Source organism: Pan paniscus, chromosome 18 (genome assembly GCF_029289425.2).
Source record: "Pan paniscus chromosome 18, NHGRI_mPanPan1-v2.0_pri, whole genome shotgun sequence".
Lineage (NCBI taxonomy): Eukaryota > Metazoa > Chordata > Mammalia > Primates > Hominidae > Pan > Pan paniscus.
The window spans coordinates 64982871-65009669 of record NC_073267.2 but is presented as its reverse complement, the minus strand read 5'-3'; the positions used below and the strand labels follow the sequence as shown (position 1 = coordinate 65009669).

General features: G+C 37.0%; 2 protein-coding genes across 3 annotated transcripts in view; both read right to left on the bottom strand.

Moving 5' to 3' along the window:
- The window catches only part of LPCAT2 (lysophosphatidylcholine acyltransferase 2), a 76810-nt gene that overhangs the window by 3579 nt on the left and 46432 nt on the right, over nucleotides 1-26799 (bottom strand). For both annotated transcript variants that reach the window (XM_008963877.6, XM_034940191.3), the window contains 2 exons: nucleotides 6893-6991; nucleotides 2371-2506 (listed from right to left, as the gene is read on the bottom strand). In XM_008963877.6, coding sequence (XP_008962125.4) covers nucleotides 2371-2506; nucleotides 6893-6991 — 235 coding nt within the window. The remainder of the gene's footprint in view (nucleotides 1-2370; nucleotides 2507-6892; nucleotides 6992-26799) is intronic.
- CAPNS2 (calpain small subunit 2) lies at nucleotides 11450-25345 on the bottom strand. Its single transcript, XM_063598013.1, has one exon. The coding sequence runs from the start codon at nucleotides 14880-14882 to the stop codon at nucleotides 14136-14138; it is 747 nt and encodes a 248-aa protein (XP_063454083.1). The 5' UTR covers nucleotides 14883-25345; the 3' UTR covers nucleotides 11450-14135.

Sequence of the window (26799 nt, the reverse complement as noted above, 5' to 3'; positions counted from 1 at the left end):
GTCTGCTTCATGACACATTAGGCTACCTAACTCTTGAATATAAAAATAGGTCTTAGTCTGCAGTGACCTCTGATCATGCCACTGCACTCCAGCCTGGGCAACAGAGTGAGACCGTATCTCAAAAAAACAAATAAACAAACAGGTCTTAGTGATGAGGAAGTCACCAGATTGAACTGAAATCATTATTTGCAATTGCAATGTTGTTTTGCATTAATAAACCACTTTTTATTTCTAAATCAGGCAAACTACTAACTGTTTTTTTTAACTTCCAAAATAAAGGTTCTTGTTTCTAGGGATACATTATAGAAAAAAATAAAAATAAATGAAGTTTAATCTACATGAGTCTGTTTCAATGACAGAGACACATAGAAGACTTAAGTGACTTTGAAGATAAGTGAGCATGACAGTTGATTTACTGAAACCAAGAACTTTAATTTCAAGACTTGTGCTATGGCCAAAAGATCAAGATCCTCTGCTGGGATGTCAGTGGCATTAAAGAGTAACTCATTGCTGGAAGTCCTGTGATTGACTCTATGTGGAATTTGAGCATTAATTTAGATAATGGAAAACTGAAAATAAAGTAATTTAAGGCAGCAGTCCCCAGCCATTTTGGCACCAGGGACTGGTTTCATGGAAGACAATTTTTCCATGGATGGTAAAGGGGATTGGGGAGATGGTTTCAGGATGAAACTGTTCAACCTCAGATCATCAGGCATTGGATTCTCATAAGGAGCGTGCAACCTAGATCCCTCACATGTGCAGTTCACAATAGGGTTCATGTGCTCCTATGAGAATCTAATGCCTCCACTGATCAGATAGGAGGCGGAGTTCAGGCTCTAATGCTCACTCGCCTGCCACTCACCTCCTGCTGTGTAACTCCGTTCCTAATGGCCACAGATCGGCACCAGTCCATGGCCTAAGGGTTGGGAACCCCTGATTTAAAGGATCACATTTAAACAATCTAAATGGTCAAATTCATGACATTTATCAATATCTACTTTTTAAACAAAATTATACTTAAATACTTCAAACATTCTTGAAAAAAATAGCAGATTTGCCTAATATCGGGAAAGGGGAGATATTCTGTATTCTGCAAAGAAAAAGGTTGAACTCCAAAAAACAAAGCAGATTTCCCTGAAAAATTACTTAGATCAACAGGTTATTATGGCTATCTACAAATCATTTTTAGTATTAGCTTCCATTGAAGTAGTTATTCCAAATAGTTTTTCAAAATTTAGTAGTTTGGAGTGATAGTCTTCCTTATGAAAATAGCCAGAGAAGAATTAGTACACTTGAATTTATGACTCATAAGTTTCATCTCAGTATTTATACTTCCCATTTTATCCTGTTTTTTCAAATGAACTCAATAGATTAAGTGCCCTAGGCATTTAATTACCTAAATGACAGTAATTAAAAACAGAGAGTAAGAGAAGTATGTGATCTACTTTTCCCATCCCATGAAAGTTAACAAGCTGAAACTCTTGAACACCATAAGGAAAGAGTAATTAAAGAGGAGTCTCCATCCAGCCTCAGGGGAAAGACTGGGGAAGATAAGCCAGCTTGACATCCATGACCACATCAAACCCAAGACAGGGAAACAATTATCTTGGTCTCTCCACTGAGGTGTGTTTCTCAACAAGTGCACTGTGAATATAGAGAAGCTTCAGTCCAGTGCAACTTGTTTTGATGGGTGGACTTGAGCCATCAAGAGAAAAGACAGTTACTGATGGATAGACCTGCCACTTTGCCACAAGGTCTTTCTCCATGATAGACCCTAACTCACAGGAGTTGCTAACAAGATGGCATGAGACAAGGAATGTGAAAAGTTACATAGGTCACTAATAGTAAACATCAATAAATCGTTTAGCTACTATTATTGTTGGTGCCTCAGTCCATGTTCCTTTACTATAGTTGCAACCTACTTGGTTTACTTGTTCAGTTTTGCCTGGCCACACTGACAGCAGAGATCACTAAAGTGTAGAGTCAATAGTGCAGGCTCCAAAGCCAAACTGTTTTGGTTTTTGAATTGTGGCTCTGATGTTCTTTAGCTAAATTATCTTAGGTAAGTTACTTAAAGTCTTTGTATCTTAGTAAAATAAGAATAATTAAGAATACCGATTAGATAGGCTTGCTATAAAGATTAAATGGGTTAATATATATAAAATGTTTAGAAGAGTGCCTAGCATATAAGTCCTCAATAATTAGCTATGACTATTATGCCATTACTACTATTATTACTGTGGTCATCATTATTACTATTATGTCTATTATTAATGTAATTAGTTAAGAGAAACAGTACTCTTGAGCATCAGTCCATAGTCTGGATGTCCTCCTTGTAAACTAAGTCAGGAGGCCAGACTGCCTACTCACCATAGGAAATTGAGTCCCCTTGGGCTATTTCCTTGAAGAGACCAGAAACATCAAGGTCAGGCACTCCAAGGGAAGCCTGTAGAATGGTGGAGAACTCTTCCTCCGTTATGTAGCCATCCTCATCAACATCAAACAGCTGAAGAAAATAAAATGTAAGAATTAGCTCCCTCAGGATCATAGTGGTAGGGAATAATCTTGGAAAATAAAAGTCTTTAATAATTCAAACATCTACTGTGGCATGGGCTAGAAATATGTATATTAAGAAAGTATCATCTCTACTACCCTCACAACACCTGTAGCTTGGTGTTTGAGAGAGACAGGATTAAAATAGGAGCTATACCAATGGTCCATAGTACAAAGGGACAGGGGATCTCCATGGGGAACATAATGAATCCTACCCAGAGAGGTCCAAGAAGGCTTCATAGGAGTTGACACTTGAGTTGGGTCTTAGAACATGAAGAGAAGTTCCCAGAATATACAAAGAATGGCAAGTGATTGCCTGGGGCTCCAGTCAGGAGATAGAGACAAACAGGAATTAGATCATGGTGGGTATATAATTCCTCACCAAATCCTGTAGGATTATAATGGGAGTGGAGGTGGTGTGATCCTATGAGAACTGAGAAAACTTTGAGGCAGAGTATGGAGGATGAATTGGGAGCAAGAGGTTGATAAAACCAGAGGCAGGAAAACCAGTTAAGAGTCTGGGTTTGAGAAGCAGGAAGGATAGGAAGGGATAGAATTCATGAAAAGCAAAGACAAGACTTGCATATCAATAAGGGGTCTGTAGTGATGGAAAGGTCAGAAGTAAAAATGGTATCTTCTAGTTTAGGCAACTGGGTGAAAGCTGATTACATTAGCCAAAGTGGGAAAACAGAACAAGTGCCAAATGAGATCAAGAATTAGACCTAGATAGGTTAAATTTGAATCAGGGGTGCCAGGAGTAAAGAAGAGATTCAGAATATCATTTTAGGAAACTGATGAGTCTTGAGATACGAATTTGGGTAAGAATGGAAACTATGGTTATGTTTGAGCTTATCTGTAGAGAATGCACAAAGTAAAGCAAAGTCCTGGGAACAGCAACAGCTGAGGTATGAGTAGTGAAGAGGAACTGACAGAAAAGGCTTAGAAGCAGCAGCCAGATAGGAGAACCAAGAAATCAGAGCATGTATCTTAGAAGCTAAGGGGGTGTGTTCAGGAAAGAGGAAGAGATGCTAACAGTGGTAAGGGCCAACAGAGCAAAATGCCATAGGAAGGCCTAGCAAGAAGCAAAACCGTTTGTTGGATTTGATTATTAGAGGATCCTGATGATTTTAGTAAACAATTTCAGGGGACCAGAAGCCAGATGGTAATGGGAATCAAGAGATGAATAGAAGTGAAAAGCAGAGGCAAGAAATATGGACTCTTCATTTTAAGGAATTATGAAACAAAGGGAAAGAGATAATTGGGGTAGTATCCAAGCACAAAAGAGGTTATTTTAGGAAGGGAGAGACTGAATATGGTTTAGGAGGAGGGGAAAAGGCAGCAGAGTGGGGTAGACTGAAAGTCATGCAGCAAAATAAGGATAACTGATGGATAATTAATATTCCATACTCAAAATCCTCTCCTGGGTCTTAAGAATTTTTAATGATATGAGTACTTACTTTTTATAAGCACTGATCAAAAGTGTTCAAATCACTTTACATGTACTAACTCACTCAACCCTCACAATAGTCTTATGGTAGGTGCCACTGTCAGTCCTATCTTACAGAGGGGAAGGCTGAGGCACAAGGAAGTTAAGTAACTTTTCCCAAGGTCACACCACTTGCAAGTAGTACAGGGGGCATCCAAATCCAGGCAGATAATATCTAGAGTTCCTGATGTTGAGATTTCTACTTCTGACCAAATACAAGATCAAAAACAGAGAAAAACAGGTATTAGATAAGGGGTGATAACCATGAAAAAAATAATAAGCAAATACTGAATCATGTTTTAATGGTCCCTAAAGGGTAGGAGGATAAAAAAGTATAATTTGAAGTTGAGATTTGTTGCCCCAGCAGACAAAGCTCTGGCTTCAAGTCCATTTCTTACCACTCAGTGCCTAGTTAGGGGATACAATAGTTGGAAAGTGAAAAGTGAATCGACATCTGTTTTCACAAACTGTAGACCTCAGGCTCTTCATGCGCCTTGGACTTCAACAGTAATTGCCAGGACTCAGTCATAGCTCCCTCCTCACAAGCTCTAAGCTTTCTTCAGAGGCCTTCCATTTCTAAACAGTTTGTGCCAACTCATCTAAACAGTCTAAATTCTTGCCAGGTTTGGTGCTTTGGTGTCTCTCACTTCTGTATAAGTTCCTTTTACATGGTCCATACTAAAGACTTCTACTTCCTCTATATGTGTCCTTTGCCATAACTCCCCTCTCTAAACTCTTCAATTTCCCTCACTTACTCGTCACTCCCCACTACAAAGTTCCTAGATCTAAGGTAAACCCCATGCATGATCTAGACTCTGGTAGAAAGTTTAACACCTCAGTTTCCTTTGAAATGGGGACTGATATCTCCCCATTGCACAGAATAATGTGGAATCTTAATGAAAACATTCTGTCTTTCCCATCACGCACATGACCCAAGACCAGCTGGACCCTCCCTGAAATGTGCATTATGAACAGAGTCGGAGTTTGCTCATTTTAACTGCAGTGGCCAGGGAGGTTGTAAGGCTGTTCCTGCAGCCAGGACCTCTGAAGCTTCCTGGCTGTGAGTTTTCCCTTGAGTCTACTCCCTAGCCTTACAAATAATTCCACTTTGGCGTCAGTCAGCCAGTCTATCTTATTGCTTGCAAATGAAGAATCTTGACTAATATTCTAACTCTAAGTGTCACTGTGAAGGTGAAATGAGATAAAAGATGGGAAATTAACTGTGAAGTGCTATCCAAATAAAAGTATGTAAAAGAATCCTATATGTAAAAGGATACTACTAAATAAAAAGTATGCAAAAATACTTCCAAAACATAAAACACATTTAAAAAGGAGGGTTAAAAAATAACCAGTGTAAAGCATAATTCTTGTCTTACTGAAAAAGAAAAAAGCTAATTATAGTTTTAAGCCCTCCTTTCTTCCCTTCCCCTTCCCCAAACCAAGGTCTAGGCTAGACAAAAATCTCACAGCTTCTTTCAAATCGTAATTACTGTGATTAAGGGCCAAATTTTATATCAGGTCTTTCATTGGTAAACCAAAAATGACCATTTGCTCAACTAAACTGATAATTACACGTACAATCCCCAAACAGAAACAGAAATATCTAGATCAGAATAAGTTAGCTATGTGTGTAATTTTAGGTTTTATGATGAATAAGTCTGTAAAAGCTGAAGGGTTTAAACTTTGGAAAAAGTCTGGCCCTTGCCTTATGACCATCTGCTAAGCATCAACCATTTAGGTTCTTTATAAGCCTAGCAGTTAACTCAGTTTAAACCAATCTGAAATAAAAAGTAAACTCAGGGGCTCTTCTGTCAATGATAGTGCACATGAAAATTCCTAAGGCTTATCCCAATTGGCCTCTAAGACATAAGAAAGAACTCTTGGAAGAAGAAAGTCTTTCTAGATAATAGAGGGGGAAAAGCCTTCTTGGAATTGCAGGGAGACATTCTTCTCCAAGAAAGTCAGGAAGAGATGAGTAGAAAACAGAAACAGAGAAGGTCTGCAGCTCTCCTGCTGGACAAAAGCAAGGAAACTACGTGGCTGTACAACAAGAGCCAATATACATAGCTTAGCAAGACAAGGAGAGAAATGAAGTTTCTCTTTTACTTGAGAGATGACCTTAGAACTAAAAGGGAGTATCATATTTAAACATACTGATTAGATGAAGCCCCTTTACTCTCAGAACAGAACACACATTTTGGGAATGTATTCTTCCCTCTTGTTTCGCACTTGTAAGTAAATGGTCTTCACAATTCAAACTTTCATCAAGCTCTGTGGGAACCAGGGACATGAATTTTATTCATCTGCTCCCAATTTAGATCCCTGTATTGCTGTGAAAATATATGTGATACTACAGGAAGACATGAGGGGTAGGAACTTGGGACATTTATGATGGTGTTCACCTGACGCCACAATGCCAAAACAAATTTTATTAGAAAAAGTACCACTGAAAATATCACTGACATACAGAATGAGAAAATAACGATAGATCAGAACTTTCCAGAGACTGAATTAGGATGACTAGTGACAGGTGGTGTTTATTTATAAACTTCCCTTTGGGGCTTCAAAATGGGGAAGCTGAAAAGAAATAATTTTTTAAGTTAGCTTGTGAAATCTCCTGCTCTTCAATCTTGATGCTGTTAATTAGGCTACTTCTAGAGACTTTTTGCTTAAATAAATGCTTGTGTTTTCTTTATTCTTAGTAGCAACTGACTTAATCACATTATTGTCCTGTACATGTCACAGCAGATCTATAAAATCACGTAATAGATTCACTGATTTTCAAATAATACACTTAGAGTCAACACTTGTTTACAAGGCAGACCAAGATGCTTTCAATGGGGCTGACAGTACCTTAAATGCCACCTGGATGATCTCCTCTGTGTTGGAAGGGTTGCACAAGACAGCCAGGCCAATCACATACTCTCGGAAGTCAATGCTGCCATCATGGTTCTGTGAAAGGATGGGATAAATCAATTAGGAGGGCCACTAGTGGAATTACTATTAATCCTACTACAAGGTAAAATTCAGGTATGTCTTATAGCTCAACCTCATCATTCACTATTTGGAGAAAAGTCTCACTAAGAAGGAACAGCAAGCAAGTAGCCCAACTATTCCCAAGAAGGAAGAAAAACATATTTTCTGTTCAGCAATAAATATAAACTTTTTATGACTGGGGCCATTTATCATGGCTCTATGGCACCCAGTGTGGGTTCTTGAGCTCAGCTTTGCCATGATGGGAGCCCCTCTGGGAGGCAGGACCTATGAGTTTCATCCTTTGTGGAAGTGAAGTGTTCATTCCACCATTACTGGTGGTCCTGCCATAAAGACCAACACCAAAGGGTCATTAAGGGTCCTAAGGGGTTACTAAGCAATCTTCCACATGTGGAAAATGAAAGAAAAGAAAAAGGGCAATAATCACAGCTACATTTTTTCTTTCTTCCAGGCTTAATCTATAGTAAACCAGGAGCAACTGAAGCAAACTTGGGCAACTTTAATAGCCCTGGGGGACATCACCCCAGAAGATCTTACACTTCTAAGCCGATGAAAATAAAGCATAACTAGTATAATATACCTTAGGAGGCATTTCCTGATGGCAATATAAAGGAAGAAATTGATCATTGTAATTCAGGCTGACTAAATACAGAGTTTTCCCTGTACATTAACTGTTTACCTAGACAGGAGCACTAAGAAGATGAAAATGGAGAGAAGAAAGCTTAGGAGAAAAGGAAGAAAGAGAGAGAGAGATAAAGTAGAAAGTAGGGAGGACTGAAGGAAGAGAGGCCAGACAGAGAACTAAAAAAGAAAGAGGGAGTAGAGGAGAAGGGACAAATGAGATGGAAGTGTTAGAAAAAGATAAAGAGGTGGAGGGAGGGGAGGAGGAGGGAGAAAGAAAGAGAAACTGTAAGTAAGTACTTGATTATAATACCAGGTGTTAGAATTATTTTGGCAGCAAAATTTTCAAGTGATAAATTCCCAGATAAACTATGAACTAGTAACAACAAAGCTAGGGCAGTACTTAATTTGATAGACTAATAATAATATTTGACACAACAAGAGTATGATAATCATCTGTGATGAAGTATCTACGCTTCAATCAAAAGTTTCTTAAAAGCAAGGGCTGTTTCCTTTGTGTAACAATGTATTCTCATTCCGACGCACAGAGAGAGGGGCTAAGAAAACAAAAAACAAAAAACAAAAATACACAACTTTTTCTCATCTACCGTTACCTACTACTCTAGGTTCATAGAACTTTCACTTTAAAACACTAAGGCAAGAATTATTTGCTGGAGTTTCATGGATGAATTTGGGGAAGGAAGGGCTGTGAAGCCCCTGAAATGGTATGCAATTTTTATGACATCTTTCTAGAGAAAAATGTAGCTTTTATTAGCTTCTCAAAGCAACCAAAACTTAAAAAGTTAAGAATCATTTTCACCATATTACTTTATCTTACTGCAGGGCGGAAACTAAAAGGAGTAATAATTTAATCTCATTTTCTCACCAGAGAAGGTAGAAACAGAGGTTTCAAGATTTCCCTAAAGGAACAAGGTTTATTCCTGAAACAAACATTCAGGTCATCTGACTTTCTTTTGTCTGATTACCAGTCTGTCAGAGAGCTGTTTTTGTTTTGTTTTGTTTTTTGTTTTTCCTTTTCTTTAATCAGCTTTATTTGTGTTGATTACATTTACATTCAACCAAATGCATCCATTTTAAATGTACAGTTTGATGTGTTTTTTGGTCTTTGGTTTTTTTAAAGATATGCTCTTACTCTCTTGCCCAGGCCGGAGTGCAGTGGCTATCCATAGGCATGACCATAAGCGCACTACAGGCTTGAACTCCTTGTCTCAAGAGTTCCTTCCACTTCATCCTCCAAAGGAGCTGTAACTACAGGCATGTGCCACCACACCCAGATTAGTTTGATGTGTTTTGACAAATGTATACACCATGGTAACCAGCACCAAAGTCAATATCTACATTTCATCACTCCAGACGTTTCAGAGAAGGCAGAGTATTAAAGGAAATCATTTCCTTCTTTGCCACCACCATTTAATTTTCTTATGCACTCTGGAGGGCTGTTTTTACTGAACCTTAGAGGTTGAGGAGCTTCTTGAACCATGGCTTTATTGCTCAACATAGATACATTTCTTCTGCAATTAGCTTTTTCCACTAAGCAACATAGAAGTCTTAAATAGAAATTCTTAAGAACAGATCCAAGAATGATTTCTGGACACTGAAGTTACTATCATAGATTGTCTGTATAATTGGAAATACCCCTTTGAATTTATGTTGTATCTTTATTGTGAGATATCCAGTTTTTATCTATACTACCAAACCCTATGTGTAACACTTGTCAGGAAGCATCATTACGTCATTTTGCAGATGGAGAAATAGAAATGTGACAAACTCTTAACATTACCACTAGTCACAGAACAAGGTAACATTCTGGACCCCTAATTTCATTAACATACGAGTGGTTTTGAATGACAAAGAATCTTGATGATCACAAGAGAGGGTATATGAATCTTTTCATCCTAGTAATGTGAAGGAAAAAGCAGCATGGAAATTACTCTGAGAGATTATATTATTGGATTAGTAAATCAATATACTGTTAAGATTCCAATTTCAGAATAACAAAATTAAGAACTGGAAGGAATCTTATAAATCATCCATTCAACTTCTTCATTTTACCAATGAAAAAAATGAGACAAAAGTTTCTCTTGAGGTCACAAAACTCACTATTGCCATAGCTGCAATTAAAATTTAGATAATCTGGCTGCTTACTAAAGCAAATAGCTTGATAAAATGTACCCCAAAACAGATAAAAATTATACAGCAAAATATACTATTTTTTTAATTCTTAAATGTCAAATCAGTATCATGATAAGAATTATTGCACAATCTTTGGTTCTTTTCTTTAAAACCTACTGAGGTCCCCAGGAAGAATTATAAACTTAATAAAAAAAAATCCAGACTTGAAGATATTTCAGGGCCACATTTCAAAGGAGACCAGCTCTTTGGAGGGAGGCCGTAATCCCTCCATAACCTGTCCTAATCTGGAGCCTAGAGAAGTCCAGAGTTAGAACTAAGGAGTTACATTGGGTAAGTACAAATAGAAAAGATAATGGTCTCATGGAAACTCCAGACAGTGGGCCCCATCCCTTTCCTGGAAGTCAGCAGGATCAGAAAAGCATGGAAGTGTGTGTGAGGGGAGGTCACTGTGAGCTCATGGCCCCCCAGCACCTTTCATCTGCTTAGTCACACAACACCAGCTTTCAGGGCCAGCAGGAAGCTCTAGGCTACTTGTTCAAATATTGTCCACTTAAAACTCTTGAAAAAATAAGTGGTGATTCTCATGTGTCTGATTCTCAGGTATCAGTTCCTTCCAGTTGTTTCATAGTTGAATTTATTCAACATCTTTATTCATGTGGAATTAGATACTCTTTATAACTTTTTATGTTTAGTAAAATTTAAGGATATGGTTTTGAATACATTTTGCAATGATAAACTCCCAAGAAGAGGGACTATTTTTCTTTCTGATGTTATAACTGAAATATATCATCCCTGTAAATGAGAGATAATCAGTGTTGTCAAAATAATTTTAAAACGTTTACATAAAACAGAATTTACTTGGCAGCAACCAACAGAAAAAAGTCTTCACATCGTCAGAGATACTCTATAAATCCAAAGGAGTATTATTATTAAAATACAGTAAATTCTGAGCTGTACAGAAGAGTACAGGAAGAAGTATTCGATTTAACTGAATATTCTAAGAGCATATTTCTACCCATATACATAATTGAATCAGTTTCTAGGAATAAAATTGTTTTAATATACTTAAATATTTTTAAAAAGCAATTCTGAAGGTTCTTCAAGATCAGTAGACACATTAGATATCCATACTTTGTAAGTGCCTCCACAAATATTTTTTAAGTCCCCACTATATGGGTAGTTGTTTAATACTACTGATAAGATTTTTTAAAATAATTGTTTTTTCAAGACAGGGTCTCCCTATGTCACTCAGGCTGGACCCCCCGGGCTCAAGCGATCCTCCGCCTCAGCCTCCCAAGTAGCAGGGACTACAGGTGTGCGCCAACTTGCCTGGCTAGTTGTGGGGATTTTTTAAATTTTTTTGTTGAAACGGGGTTTTGCCATGTTGCCCAGGCTAGTCTTGAACTACTGGGCTCAAAGCAATCAGCCCACCTCAGCCTCCCAAAGTGCTAAGATTACAGGCATGAGCCACCATGCCTAGCCAGTACTGATAAGGTTTCTGACTGGGGTAGCTAGATAAACCAACTTTTAAAAACACATGCACCGCTACCCAAAAATATTTTTAAAGTGACCTTTAAGATCACATAAAAATTTTGAATGTTTCTGGAAGTTTGCTGTTCATAGTTACAGAGCACATGATTCTTTTTCCTTTTTTATAGGTTATAAAATGTAGTGGATTATATCAAGATAAAGTTACTTTTCAAAATCACATGGGATCTTTTGAAATTTAAAAATGTAGATGTATAATTTCACATATTTTTATCACTGAGTATGATTTTCAATTTACATTGATTAAATTACTTAATGTCAGAAATTTGAGAATAATGGCATGGAGTTATATGAATTATATAAATCTTAGGCTATAAATAGTCTTGCATATAGAGCAGGCAAATTTTTAAAAAGGTGTCAAGTTAAATATTGCTTCTAACATTAAAAATGTGCCTTTAAAACATCAAATATTGAATGAAAACTAAGAAATTCAATCACTTGCTAGGCTATTGGTTCTACACAATGCTAAATATTTGGTTACTTGGAAAAAGTCCAGATTTTTTAGTTCTAGTATCCACTCTGATGTCTGAGGTTACTTATACAAATTCAGAAGAGAAAAGGAGAGAAACTTAGGTAATTTCAGGATGTTTTTCCATGAGCATGCTGGAAGAGAATTGTAAAAGTAGGTAATCCCTCAACTTGAGAAGCAAGGGCAATAATACCACTCCTAGTGTGAGATGATTGTTTTAACTTTTATGAAACATTTACAATAAAGTGAGGAACAAAAATGTGGTTACATTGTTCTTTCCACAACCATCCTATGGAAAGGTTAAATTATAAACCTAATATTCTGAGACTCTAAAAGATGTCTGGCAGCTTTCCCCTTTCTTGGCTACTTTACTACATCCATGCCTAACATATTCCTGGACTTATTCTAAAATAGAGAGATTGTTATTAATGTGTGGTTGCTGGCAGCAGCCTCCTTCTTATGTAACCACACCTGGTCTAAGTAGCACACCAGACCAAGGTTAAATTACAAGTCCCTTGAGGAAAGTGGATGTGATCTCTGTGCTTGGCTCAGTTCAGAATTATATGTGTGTGGTGTTTCATAAATATTGTATGATGGTGATGATGGTGAACACAAAGGTCAAAAGCCAACCTCTCCACATTTCACTGGGGATTTCTAACAGGAAGCTGAGGGATGTTAACAGGCTAGTTACATCATTTCCATAGTTACAACTTTCTTCTAAATGAGTCCAAAGAGGAAGGAAGAATTTATCTGCAAACTCGGGATGACCCTCCAAAGTAGCCTGGGATAGAGACAATGCATTAAAAATCAGAGAAGCAGAATGGGTAGAGACCAATTAAATAGCAGACAGAGGAACCGAGCACTTGCAAATGTAGCCTCTCTAGCTGTGTCTACTGGCACCGGAATTCTGGATTCTGTTTGCTCTGCTATATTAGCCTATTATCAAAATTATAAAGCCAAACCAAGGTCTGTACGCAAGAAAGGCACAACTACCCCAGCTTTTGGGTGGCATTTTCTTGGTATTTCTATCTTCCTTCTCCTGAATGCTGGCAACACTGACTCTCCTGCATGGCCTTAGTTTTGGCTGAGACAGGCTTGAAAAATACTGTGAGGTGGCCCTACTTCAAAGCAATCAAGGCTGTCAACCTTGGCTGATCATTAGAATCACTTGGGGAGCTTTAAACATATTCATCTCTGGGCCCCACCTCTAAAGAGTCTTATTTAACATATTTGGAGACTCAAGTATTAGTATTCCTAAAGAGCTCTCCCAGTGATTCCAAATTGCAGCCAGGGCTGAGAATAATTGCAATAGTCAGCAATATATGTTCTCTATATTGGTTTACATTCCATTTAACTGATTACTGTTCATGTGTTTTTCTTTTTTTTGTTTTTCTTTGTTTGCTGCTTATTTCCTGCCTGTAGTTTTCAAAGGTGAACAAAAGAATTTTCCTTGCTCTAAGGCAGGACAAGACACGACAAGAGCTGGCTGACATCAACAGGGCATGCCTGATTTTGTATGAAGTACGTGTAAGAGCAAACATTTTGATTCATTAAGGCAGCTAGAGACATTTTTGAACTATGAGCATATTGTTTTATTCCTCAATGTCTTTGACTCTCTTTACAAATGTATCAAAACAAAACAAAATTGCTATGTGCTTTTTTTTTACTAAAGAAACAGAATTAAAGAACTTTAGAATTTTAGATAGTAGCTCCATCATTTAAAAAAATGCTACCCTTATATAAAACTGCTTAATTTCATTGTCTGAACCTGTTTCTTTATGGTTAAATAAGTTTCCTAAAAAGCACTTTTCATTTTTTTACATAATGGAAAAACCAGGTATAAAATTACAAGAAAAACAGATTTTGAACCTCTCTCCTCAACTTTTTAAAATGGAAAATGTATCTCCTGAGGGCTTTCTTGATTTATTCTAGGATTAAAAAAATTCATTCTTAACAACAATAACAACAATAATAAAGTTCCTACTCCTTGGAATTTATTCACTAAATAAGCAACACCTTTTAAAATCTACTCCATTAGAACTCTACCCCACAACCTCCCCACCATATATATGCAAGTCCATATAAACCCAAATCTCAAAAAGCTGATATACAAACCACTCAGAACATTTTTCGTGAAATATCTGTTTTAATTCAGCAGTAAAAGGCAGCACATGATCAGAAATATGTAGGGTTGTGAAAGAGCTTGCCAGGAAATGAGAGCTGTTGCACAGGGTATCAGCAACTGTATACAGCTTGGCAAGATTTTCAGTCCTGTCCTCCAGGGAGGATCTTGACTTCTCAGTTCCCACTTCAGGAATACATGGTCAACTGCAGCCATTCTTTGATAGACACTTGAATCAGGCCATCTCTATCTCTATCCAGAGACTTGAAGGCACGAAACATGGCATCCAGGCGGACCAAGCAGCTGATGAAATTGTTAAAATCCATATCTCCATCTTCATTAGCATACCGGCGGACAATCATTTGGTACAGTTGTTCATTTAGCTGGAAGCCTGCGGCCTGCAGAGCTCCCTGCAGCTGAGAACTTCCCAGAGACCCAGAATGGTCCCTGTCATACTGCTTATAAACACACTGCCATTTCTTGATGTTGTTCCACAGATACTTAAATTCTTCAAAGCCCAGCTTACCAGTCGTGTCACTGTCCATGACAGACACAATGCTCCGGCAGGTGTCAAGACTAAAACCGTCAGTCTTCAGATCTTTGTGCTTAGAAAGGACTTTGTTGAGAATATTCATCAGATCAGTGGCACCCACCTCCATGTCTGGTCCAGCCAGCTGTGTAAATTGTTGCCGAAATCGCCTAACTTCCTCACTTTCTGAGGCCTCCACACTGGTGAAATGCTGCTGAGTGGGAGGCGGTTCTGGAGTATACTGAGCTGCTGCAGCCTCACTGATAAAATTCACAATTCCTCCAACTATCCCTCCAATATTTCTTCCTCCTCCTTCTCTTCTCTGACCACCTCCTCCAAAGAGGCCTCCAAGAGCTTCTCCAAGACCTCGATCTGCTCCTTCCAATAGAGCCTTTGCAAGAAACATGCTTTCAGTTTAACAAGCAAATGCAGCAGCAATCTTAGAGATGGTATGAAAAAAGATGAAATGGAGTTCAAGTAGTTTACATGTGGAAGAACTGGCTTTTCTTTACCTGCTTACACTGCACCACGCCCCATGATGTGATGTTTCACATCCTACTGAAGATACCTGAGTTCCATGAGGTCCTAGCACCTGCCATATTTTACAAGGCCTCAATAAAATTGTTTTCACTCTTCCAGATATTTATAAATTATAGTATGTAGGACACCTTAAGATAATAGTTTTAAAGAAAAAATATTAAAGTATGCATTTTTATGTCATTGATTTCTTAGTCCTCTGTCTCAGCACCTAAAAAATGATGTGCATTTTCCTAACAGGAAGAAGGTAAATGATGCAAGGAAATCAAAAATTTCTTTTCTAAGAAATATTTATTGTTAGAATAGAATTGAAGAAATCTTGGGCATTGGAAGAATATTTAATCCTCTTCCTTTAGCAAAGATTCTCAAAATCCAGTAGTCTTAAGAAAAATTTAGAAGGGAGATTTTTAAAATGCAAGGTCCTGAATTTCCACTCCCAGAGATTCTGATTCCATAGGGCTGCTGTGGTGTCTGTGATCGACATTGCTAAAATCTTTTTTGAAGTGTAACATTCATGTAAAAAATGTATCATATAAATCACAAATGGATAGCTCAAAGAATTTCACAGACTGCACACATCTCAGAGGCCTCTTCATACTTCTTTCTAGTTACTTCCGTCTTCCAAGGATAACCACTGTCCTGACATCTAATACCATAGATTTATTTTTGCACCTTAAATAAATTAAATCAGACAGTACAGACTCTTTCATTTATTCCTTTTTCATTATAAAAATGTTAAATGTTTTAAAATTGTGATAAAATACACATGCCATAAAATATACTATTTTAACCATTTTTAAGTATAGAGTTCAGTGGCATTAAGTATATTTGCATTGTGAAACCATCACCACCAGCTATCTTCAGAACTTTTTTCATCTGGCAAAACTGAAGCTGTACCCATTAAAGAATAACTCCCATTCTCCCCTTCCCCCACCCCTGGTAACCATCACTCTATTTTCTAGCTCTATGATTTGACTACTCTGCATGCCTTATATAAGTGGAATCATACAGTATTTGTTCTTTTGTGACTTGCTTATTTCAATGAGCATAATTTCTTCAAGATTCATCCATGTTGTATCATGTGTCAGAATTTCCTTCCTTTCTAATGATGAATAATATTGTATTGCATTAATATACTCATTTTGTTTTTCCATTATCCCATTGGTGAATACTTGGGTTGCCCTTTTGGCTATTGGGAATAATGCTGCTATGAACATGGGTATACAAATATTTGTTTGAGTCTTTGCTTTCAATTCTTTTGGGTATATACCAAGAAGTGGAATTGCTGAATCATATGATAATTCTATTTTTATCTTTTTAAGGAACTACCATACGCTTTTCCTTATTGACTGTACCACTTACATCCCCACCAGCAATACACAAGAGTTCCAATTACTCCATATGCTTGCAAACACTTGTTATTTTCTCTTTTGTTTTGTTTTCTAATAATAGCCATCCTAATGGCTGTAAAGTGGTATAACATTGTAGTTTTGACTTGCATTACCCTAATGATTAATGATGTTGGGCATCTTTTAATGTATTAATACTTACTGACCAAAGAAGATCTTTGGAAAAATGTCTATTTAAATCTTTTGGCCATTTTAAAATCTGGTTATTTGTTGGGTTTCTTGTTGTTGAGTTGCAGGAGTTCTTTAAATATTCTAGATATTAATCCCTTATCAGATATATAATTTGTAAATATTTTCTTTCATTCTGTAGGTTACCTTTCCACTCTGTTGTTAGTGTCCTTTGATGCACAAAAGTTTAAAATTTGTATGTGGTCATATTTATCTATTTTTCTTTGGCTGCCTGTGCTTTTGGCATAATATTCAAGAAATCATTGAGAAATCCAGTGTCATGAAGCTTTTCCTCTGTTTTCACTGAAGAGTTTTATAGTTTCAGCTCTTATGTTTAGATCTTTGATCCATTTTGAGTTAACTTTTGTATATGTGTAAGTTAAGGGTCCAACTTCATTCTTTTGCATGTGGATATATAATTTTCCCAGCACTATTTGTTGAAAAGACTGTCCTTTCCCCATTGAATGGTTTTGGCATTCTTGCTGAAAATCATATGACCATATACACAAGGGTTTCTTCTGGGATCTCTATTCTATTCCATTGGCTTATATGTCTATCTTGAAACCAGTGCTGCACTGTTTTGATTACTGTAGGTTTGAAGTAAGGTTTGAAATGAGGAAATGTCAGGCTTTCAACTTTGTTATTCTTTTTCAAGATTGTTTTGGCTATTCAGTGTCCCTTGAAATTCCCTATGAATTTTAGGATTGATTGTTCTATTTTTGTAAAGAAACATTGGGACTTTGAAAAGGATTGCTTTAAATCTGTAGATCACTGTGGGAAGTACTGACTCTTAATATTGTCTTCTAATCCATAAACATGGAATATCTTTCCATTTATTTGTCTCTTCTTCAATTTCTTTCAGCAGTGCTTTGTAGTTTTCAGTGTACAAGTCTTTAGCTTCCTTCTTGAAGTCTATTCCTAAGTATTTTAATTTTTTCTATGCCATTGTAATGGAATTGTTTTCTTAGTTTCCTTTTCAGAATTGTTCATTGTTGGTGTATAAAATGCAACTGATTTTTGTGTGTTGATTCATATCCTGTAACATTGCTAAGTCCCTTAATTAGTTCTGTGTTTTGTATGTGTGAGGGGTAATCTTTAGGGTTTTCTACAAATAAGATCATATCATTTGTTAACAGAGATAATTTTACTTCTTCCTTTCTATTTCATATGCCTCTCATTTCTTTTTCTTGCCTAACTGTTCTCGCGATGATTTCCAATACCATGTTAGTAGAAGCATGAGAGTGGGCATCCTAGTCTTATTCCTGATCTTAGAGGAAAAGCTTTCAGTCTTTTCATCACTGAACACAATGTTAGCTATCAACTTTTCATATATGGTGTTTATTATGTTGGGGCACTTTCCTTCTAGTTTGTTGTGTGATTTTATCAGGGAAGAGTACTGAATTTTGTCAAATGCATTTTCTGCATCTGTTGAGATGATCATGTGATTTTTCCCCTTCATTCTGAGAATATGCTGTGTTACATTAATTGATTTTCATATATTGAACCATCTTGCATTCCAGGAATAAATCCCACTTGATCATGGTGTATAATACTTTTAATGTGCTGTTGAATTGTGTTTGCTAGTATTTTGTTGATTTTTGCATCCATGTTCATATGGCATATTGGTCTGTAGTTTTCTTCTCTCCAAGTGTTTTTATCTGACTTTGGCCTCATGGAATGAATCAGAAAGTATTCCCTCTTCTTTAATTATTTGGAAGAGTTTGAAAAGAACTGGTGTTAGTTCTTCTTTCAATGTTTGGTGGAATTTTCCAGTGAAGCCAACTGGTCCTGGGCTTTTCTTTGTTGGGAGGTTTTTGGTTACTGATTCAATATCTTTGCTAGTTATAGGTCTATTCATATGTTTTACTTCTTCGTGATTCAGTCTTGGTAGGTTGTGTAGGAATTTGACAATTTCATCTAGCTTATGCAATCTGTTGGCATACAGTTGTTCGTAGTACTCACTCATCATCCTTTTTATTTCTGTAAAATTGGTAGCAATGTCTTCTCTTTCATTTCTGGTTTTATGTGTCTAGCTTTTTCCCCCCTCAACAGTATATTTTTGAGATTTGATTTTATATTTTTAATAAGCATCTTCAGAAGTCAGTCTGTAACAGGTAGCCTGGATAATACTTTGAGAAATCCTACCTTTAATACTAGTTATAGTCAGAGTACAGGTCCTCCAGAGGTTATTGGAAGTTCTACTGGGGAACTTGGGGAAAAGTAGCTAGGACTTAATGATTAAGTCATTATATTACTTAGCATTTGGGGGTCTCAATTTCGAATCTACAAAATGATAATAATAATATCGCCCTTGCTTACTTCAAATGATTCAATCTGATTTATTATGTATCAGGACTTGGGCTCAGTACTTAGGTTACAAAGGTGAATAAAGCAGGATGGCTGTGCTCAAAAATCAAGTAGAACTACAGGAAACTGGTATAATTATAATATGAAGTCTGTGTTCACATTTCTACTATCAATACTAATCTATTATATTTGTATATAATATGTTTTAGTATTTAGGTTTCATTGAATTCCTCTGAAAGATACAAATGTGTTTTAGATAAGGTAAGAAAAATTCAAGAAAAGTTAAGCTAGTTATCCAAGGTTATGCAGCTAGTACACTGTCCTATGATATCAAACAAGTATAGGCACACAAAAAGGGATCAATGAATTCTACTGAGGCAAAGGAAAGGAGAACATTTACCTATAGAAGAGATCATGTGTAGGCCTGACTACAGGCTGAGTCTCAGAGTTCTCCAAATAGATAAGGGATATAAAAGGACAGTCTAGCAAAAACACAGAAGAGCTAAAGGATATGAGGTATTCAAGAGATGGTGAATAGTACAATGAGATGAGACTCTATTGCTAGGAGTGATGAGAGATAAAGGGAGATCAATAAAATGGAATCAGATTGGAAGGGGGTTTGAACTGCTATGTGGCAGAGTCTCTCTCACAAGTAATTGTAGAAACTACTGACAGCTCAAATGTAAAGTCAAAAGGAGATTAGATGTGAAATTACTTTGGAAATTATGTAATTCTAGAACTGAATAATGATTATTCTAGCTATTATTAGGGAGAGAATAGTAGCCAAGGGACATCGCTCTGTCTAGAACATGAGAGCAATGTCCTGTCTTCTGCCACACTGAGTGGTTTGTGTAAAACTTTCCAACAACTGATTTTATTTCTCATAGGCACAATGAAATGGCCTCTGTGAACACCAAAAACCAAATGTCTTCTTTAACTACTCAGCAAAAGTATCACAAAAGAACTGTCTTCCTTTTAGGGAATCACAAGGGGCCATCTGGCTTTAGACAGATTTAAACCCATTCATATAAGCTTCTCTCAGTGAAAATTACATGAACTTTGTTTTTATAATATTGCAAATTAACTTGATAATATCGACTGTCATATAAAATGTGCCTCCTTGTGCCCATCTGAAGTGTTTTTTTGCTGTGGTTTAAATCCAATTCTTCTCATTTATTTTCCGTGAAGATGGAGGGCATTTGGCTAACAGTTGCTCATAAGCCATCATAGAATAAAAGACTATTATTAGATTAACAAGCTTTTTCTCCTCTGGATGATTTAATCCCCTATGGCTATTTATTAGAATATTACTAGCAACCTTAATTGCTGTCTGTGGGAACTCTACCATCCATATCTGCAAAAAAAAAAAAAAAGTATAGGAGGGGAAGAAGCCACATCTGATGGATAATTTAGTCCCAATTTGGGGAACAAAGTTATTAGACTTAAAAAGTACACAATGAGACACAATGTTATTAAAAACATTATTCAAAATAGTCCAAAAATGGAAACAACCTAAATGTTTACCAACTGGCAAATGGATAAGCAAAATACGATATATCCACATAAAAGAATACAATTTGGCAATAAAATGATGACTGATACATGCTACAAGATAGATAAACCTTAAAACATTATGCTAAGTGAAAGAAGCCAGACACAAAAGACATACATTATAGGATTCCATTTATATAAAATGTCCAGAAAAGGCAAATCTATACAGATAGAAAGTTGATTGGTGCTTGCCTAGGGCTAGGGGATAAGTAGGTGACAGGAACTAACAGTTAATGACATAAAAAATCATACTGGGGTGATGGGAATGTTCTAAAACTGCTTGAAAGTTGATGACTGCACAACTTGGTAAATTTACAAAAAAAAATTATTGAATTGTATACTTGGGTGAATTAGGATATGTAAAATATGCCTCAAGAGAATTATTTTTTAAAAATAGTGACAGTTTGTAGTAAAAAAGAATACCAAACTAGGAATTCTAGTCTCAGTCCTGCAATTAACCAGCTGTGTGGCCTTGGGCATGTAACTTCCTCTCTTGAGCTGGCAATCTTCTGCAAAATGAAGAAGGTGGGCAATTTGATACCCAAAGGTCTGTTTAGCTCTACAATTCTGTGAATCTAGATTTGTGACAGCAACATCATTCTTGTATTTAGTTTCCTTCTGGTGCCTACACCTTTTTATGCTATATGTTAATTTAATTTAATCTTTCTTTATCTGGGTCTGGTTCTACAACTTTTAAAGACATGCTCACTTACCCTTATTCCCACTTTGACATATTGTGTGGTGACTGCAACCTATTAAGTATGTTGCTTTCCAAACAGAATTCCAAGGGGAACTGAACCTCGTCTAGAATAACACAGAAGGACTCACAACTCCCACTTTAGATGAAGCCTTTCTGTCAAGTGGGGCCTTCATCTAACTGCAATATGATCTGGACCAGACCTTCCTAATTTGTTGATAAGAATGTCATGTTGGATGAAATCAAAAGCCTTTCTAGAGTCCATACAGATGAAATCTATTTGGTTTTCCTTATCATCTTGGACTGTCACTCTGTCATAGAGGGAAATTAAATTGGTCTGACACAATTTTCTTTTTACAAAGCCTTGTTCTTTACTTCCTTGTGCTCTTGGAGGAGGCCACTAATTACTCCCTTGCTCTAGTTTAAAAAGTTACATTTTAATTTTACAGTCTCCTTTCTGTTTCCTCTGTGCATCTCCCAAGTATACTTGCATTGAGAAGCCAAAAGTAAAGCATATAATTCTCATGTCTAAATGGACATTTTAGTTAACTACACTCAGACATAGAAAATACTGTGATGGACTAAATGGAGGAGCTAAGTGAACCTGAGAATTGAATAGGGAAATACTCAGACATATAGAACCAAACTTTCAAGGCAGCTTATACAACTGAATAGAAAAGTTTATGTGTCACACTCAGAAAGTTGCAGCCTTTTTTTTTTTTTTTCAAATTGTATCATATAAGTTGTGGAATAGACTTCATATAGCAAATCCTGATTAACTGGGATTGGAATCAAAATGGTTCTTTTCATGTGAATTATGAAATACTGTATTACATATAAAACGTTAACTGGAAACTTAAAATATAGAAGACTTTACTGTTTGTTTCCAGTCATTTAAGCCACCTAAGTGCCCTGTCCTAACTCTCAGCATGAGCAGAAAACCTGCACACTACAGCACCCTACATTCTCTAACAGGAAGGGGCAGGCAAGGATGTTTGTTATTATTGGCACTCAAGATTTAACACTTGAACTAATACCAAGAACAAGAACAGGGCAGACAGGAAAAACTTGGAATAAAGAAATACATTCATTCCACATAATGTGAAACAGTAATAAAACATCTACAGAAGTTTACAATAGCTAAGAAGGCTGGATTGCCGAAGTGCTAAAGTATACACAAACTTTTCCTGTCCAGTATTTAAACAAAGTACATAGTAATGCCAGAAGAACTAAGTACTTGTTAGGAGCAGAAATGGGAAAAATCATGACCGTTGTTAAATTTCTTACAGAATGGAAATCATAATCACCTATCTAAATTTTACTAAGGAATAATCTATGATGCACATAATGGTGTTGGTAAAAAGAGAAAGTGAGCTCATGCCAGGCTACAGCTCAGAATTAGAAATCCATTTCCTCACTCTTTTCCTCTCATCTGTGAAGATGAATGATACACCACTACTTACAACTATGGGAGGATAGTAACAAGAGCTAGACAGATTAGTCAATAATAAAGAGTCTTAGTGATCCCTTTAAATCAGATGTAGAATACCCACAAATTAATAACAGTCACTATAAGTCAGACTTATAGTGACTTGTAGTAATCCAGTTCTTAAACCTATGAGCATGCTTTGTTTTCATCAGCTTAGGAAATACAGTAGGGACCAGCGAACTACAGCTGGTGGGTCAAATCCAATCTGGGCCTGTTTTGCAAATACAGTTTTATTGGGACATAGTCATGCTATTCATCTATGTATTTTTATGGCCATTTCTGCTCTATAATAGTGGAGACGAATAGTTGTAACAGACACCATGTGGTCTGCAAAGTCAAAAATATTTTCTATCTGGTCCTTTACAGAAAAAGTTTCCTGACCGAAATATAGCTTTGCTGCTAGTGAGTATGGTGACAGTGTTAGATAGAAAATTAAGATGAATGCATCTTGAGATGTAGTGTGGAAGAGATATGACTTGCTTGTGGTAGGAGGTAAGAGGCAGATAATATGGTATATTGGCAAGTTTGCAAAAAAAATTATGTGCTTACAGAAATATGTGAGAACTGTTTTATAGGTACAGAAGATACCGCTGCCAAGGCAGCACACAACTGCTGAATAACGTGGTGCTGAAGGAGGATGAAATGAACAATGATGCTGTTTGGACATTGCAAGACATTGTTATAACTGTAAAAATGATTGTGCTATAATTACTTCTGATTTAGCCAGTGTAAAAATTTCCTAATCTTGTTAAGTGTCTTTGAATCCCTTCAAGTGTGCTGGCATAACGTCTACTCTTAATCTGAATTATAAACATAAAAAATGTTGAGAAGTCATTGTTTTAAACCATTGTTTAAGCTCTTAGCTCTCACTCATCTGGACATTTAACTAATCCCCAATGAAACTCTGAAGCAGAGAGTTAAGAACACGTTCATGAAAATAAAGAAGCGAAATTAAACCCAAAGATGGAAAGGGTCTTTTTTGTTTTTCAAAGATATGAGACCTTTCCAAAGGAAATTATCCCAAACTAGTGAACTATGCCATGCTTTGGATCATGAATACCACATTTTTGTTGGGCCTTCAAACTGTCTGCCATCAAATATCTGAGAATGTAAAGACATGTTAGAAGGAGCCAATAGCATATTTTTGTAGGATAAATTGAGACAAAAACCATTATGAAGTTTTTGTAGACTAACCAAGAATGCAGGTGGGAAGAAAAAGTAAAGGAATGGTGGAGAGATATTGAGGTTTTCCCTCCGTCCCCCAAATGCCAACCACAACAGCACTAGACTTGAGGAAAGATGAGAAAAGAAAAGAAGAAAGGGGGAAAGGAGGATAAAGTGGGAAGGGAACATGGGAAGGGCTTATGGGAGCATTTTCCACTACAGGAATTTCTAGCTGCTGAAAGAGCAACAGGGACACCTTACCTTTTCTCTTTCCCATCCTTCCTCCCATTGTGTACTTAGTTTAGCAAGATAAACTACCCTGAGAGAAACAAACTATGGAGCTGCTGAAATTTCTTGCCTTTCCCATCAAACTTCCCTCTGCTAAATCACTCACAGAGACTGAGAAAACAAGCCTAGCATGGAAAGTGTGTGTGTGTATAAGGTGTGGCATCAATTGCACAATTCAGCTTCTCAAGACAAAGTAAATCTTCACAGGCACAGACATTCAGGTGTGTTCAGAACAGAAAGAGAGAGAGAGAGAAGAAGACAGAGAGAGAGACAGAGACAGAGAGACAGAGATAGAGGAAGGAAAAAAGGAAAAAGGAAGGAAAGAAAGGTGAAAATGCATTAATCATTAATTCTCCAGACTATTTTCTCTATCTTCCAGTATGTTGGAGATCAAAAGAAAAGTGCTTTGAAGAACAGTTACGGTTTATATCTAAACCTCAGACATATCATACAAAGAAGTAAAACAAACAAACAACATCAAAAAAAACCCCACAATTATAAAATAATATGTCAGCCTACCAAATCAGTTCATGCGAAAATGTGGTAACCAAATAGGCTGCAAAGGCTCACCAGTCTTCCAACTGCCTGGGCCAATTGTTATCTCTAGTCTGAGTTAGTCAATCAGCTAGCTGGCAGTTATTTTAATCTTTGGTTTATATCCCCTTCCCCACTCAAATCTTCCTATAGTTAACAGTGCTGTACAAACAATGAGGGTGTTGGCAGGTATCATCAATCATCAAAAGACAGAAATGGTGTGATAGTAATTCTTTCTCTTTTTTTTTTGAGACGGAGTCTCGCTCTGTCGCCCAGGCTGGAGTGCAGTGGCGCGATCTCGGCTCACTGCAAGCTCCGCCTCCTGGGTTCACGTCATTCTCCTGCCTCAGCCACCAAGCTCACCTAATTTTTTTTGTATTTTTAGTAGAGACGGGGTTTCACCGTGTTAGCCAGGATGGTCTCGATCTCCTGACCTCGTGATCCGCCCGCCTCGGCCTCCCAAAGTGCTGGGATTACAGGCGTGAGCCACCGCGCCCGGTCCTGGTGTCATAACAATTCTGTAACTGCTAGCTATAATAGTTTGACACCTGAAGGACAGGGCAAGCTCTACAGATATTATTTTTAATTTTGATTAAAAATCCTGATGAGCACAATGTCTAAGATATGCTATAAACTTCGTTCTTTGTCCCTGTTTCATGTCCCTTCCTATTTCGCTATCTCCTGTCCTGGTTTGTACATCCCTGCCATATTCTTTCCCGTCACTAGTTTCATATATATATACATTTTATTTAAAATTACCTGCATGGTTTCTAAAACCATAGTGGAAAATGTTATATAAATCTCAGAAATATTAGTAATCATATAAGTAAAAAGGTACCTCTAATTTTCCAACTTGTGCAGTTACATCCAATAATCTACTTGTGGCTGGTGTGGTAACTCATACCTGTAATCCCAGCACTTTGGGAAGTCAAGTTGGGTGGATTACCTGAGGTCAGGAGTTCAAGACCAGCCTGGCCAACATGGTGAAGCCTTGTCTCTAGTAAAAATATAAAAATTAGCCAGGTGTAGGAGCGAATGCCTGTAATCCCAGCTACTTGGGAGGCTGAGGCAGGAGAATCACTTGGACCCAGGAGGCACAGGTTGCAGTGAGCTGAGATCACGCCACTGCACTACAGCCTGGGTGACAGAGTGACATTCAGTCTCAAGAAAAAAACAAATAAACAATAATTTACTTCTTTCTTCCCCTAAATCTTCATTGCACTTTATAGTAGTACTGTTGCAGTCATACATTAGTATTTCATAGATGATGACAGATTATTTGTATGCTGCATGCAAGCCCAGAAGAGAGGTCCAGGCACTACACCTAAAAGAAGGTTGCTTAACAGCATCTTGTTAAAGAATAGTTCATCTATGAGATCACAGAATAAGTCATTAGAAGAATTTAGTGTGCTCTGGGAAAAAAGAAAAAAGCCCTGGTTATTTTGGTCATCAAGCCATGTTTTCTTTACAAACTACTTTTTTTCCCAATAGTAAATATAAAACTGGAACTGTTGCTACACACCAAGATGGATGGAATCTTTAGCCAGCCTATCATTCTCGACTATAACTGGAAACTTTGAACAAAATACAATAAGCAACTACCTCTGGACAAAATACCATAAGAGGAGGATTGGTGAGGAAAGTCAAAACTTGAAGAACAGCTAGTAAGGCTGCGAAACCATGGAGGCCACTTAAAGTAAGACATTATTAAACTGTTAAAAGAAAAGAACAGTCAACTCAGAATTCTACATACAGGCATATCTCATGTTATTGTTCTTTGCTTTACTGCACTTCACAGACAATGTATTTTTTGTAACAATTTGAAGATTTGTAACAACCCTGTATGAGCAAGTCTATCAGTGCCATTTTTCCAACAGTACGTGCTCACTTCATGTCTTCATGTCACGTGTTGATAATTCTCCTAATATTTCAAAAAATTTTATTATTATTATATCTGCTTTGGTGATCTATAATTTGTGATCTTTGATGCTACTATTATAATTGTTTTGGAGCACTACAAACTCTGCCCATGTAAGATGGCAAACTTAATTGATAAATGTGTGTGTTCTGATTGTTCCATGGACTGACTGGCCATTCCCAGTCTTGTTCCCTCTCCTTGGTCCTCCCTGTTCCCTGGACACAGCAATACTGAAATTAGGCCGAGTAATAACACTACGAT

What these genes read in the sequence shown, in the direction of transcription:
- CAPNS2 (XM_063598013.1), bottom strand. Translation starts at nt 14,882, where the DNA reads ATGTTTCTTGCAAAGGCTCTATTGGAAGGAGCAGATCGAGGTCTTGGA.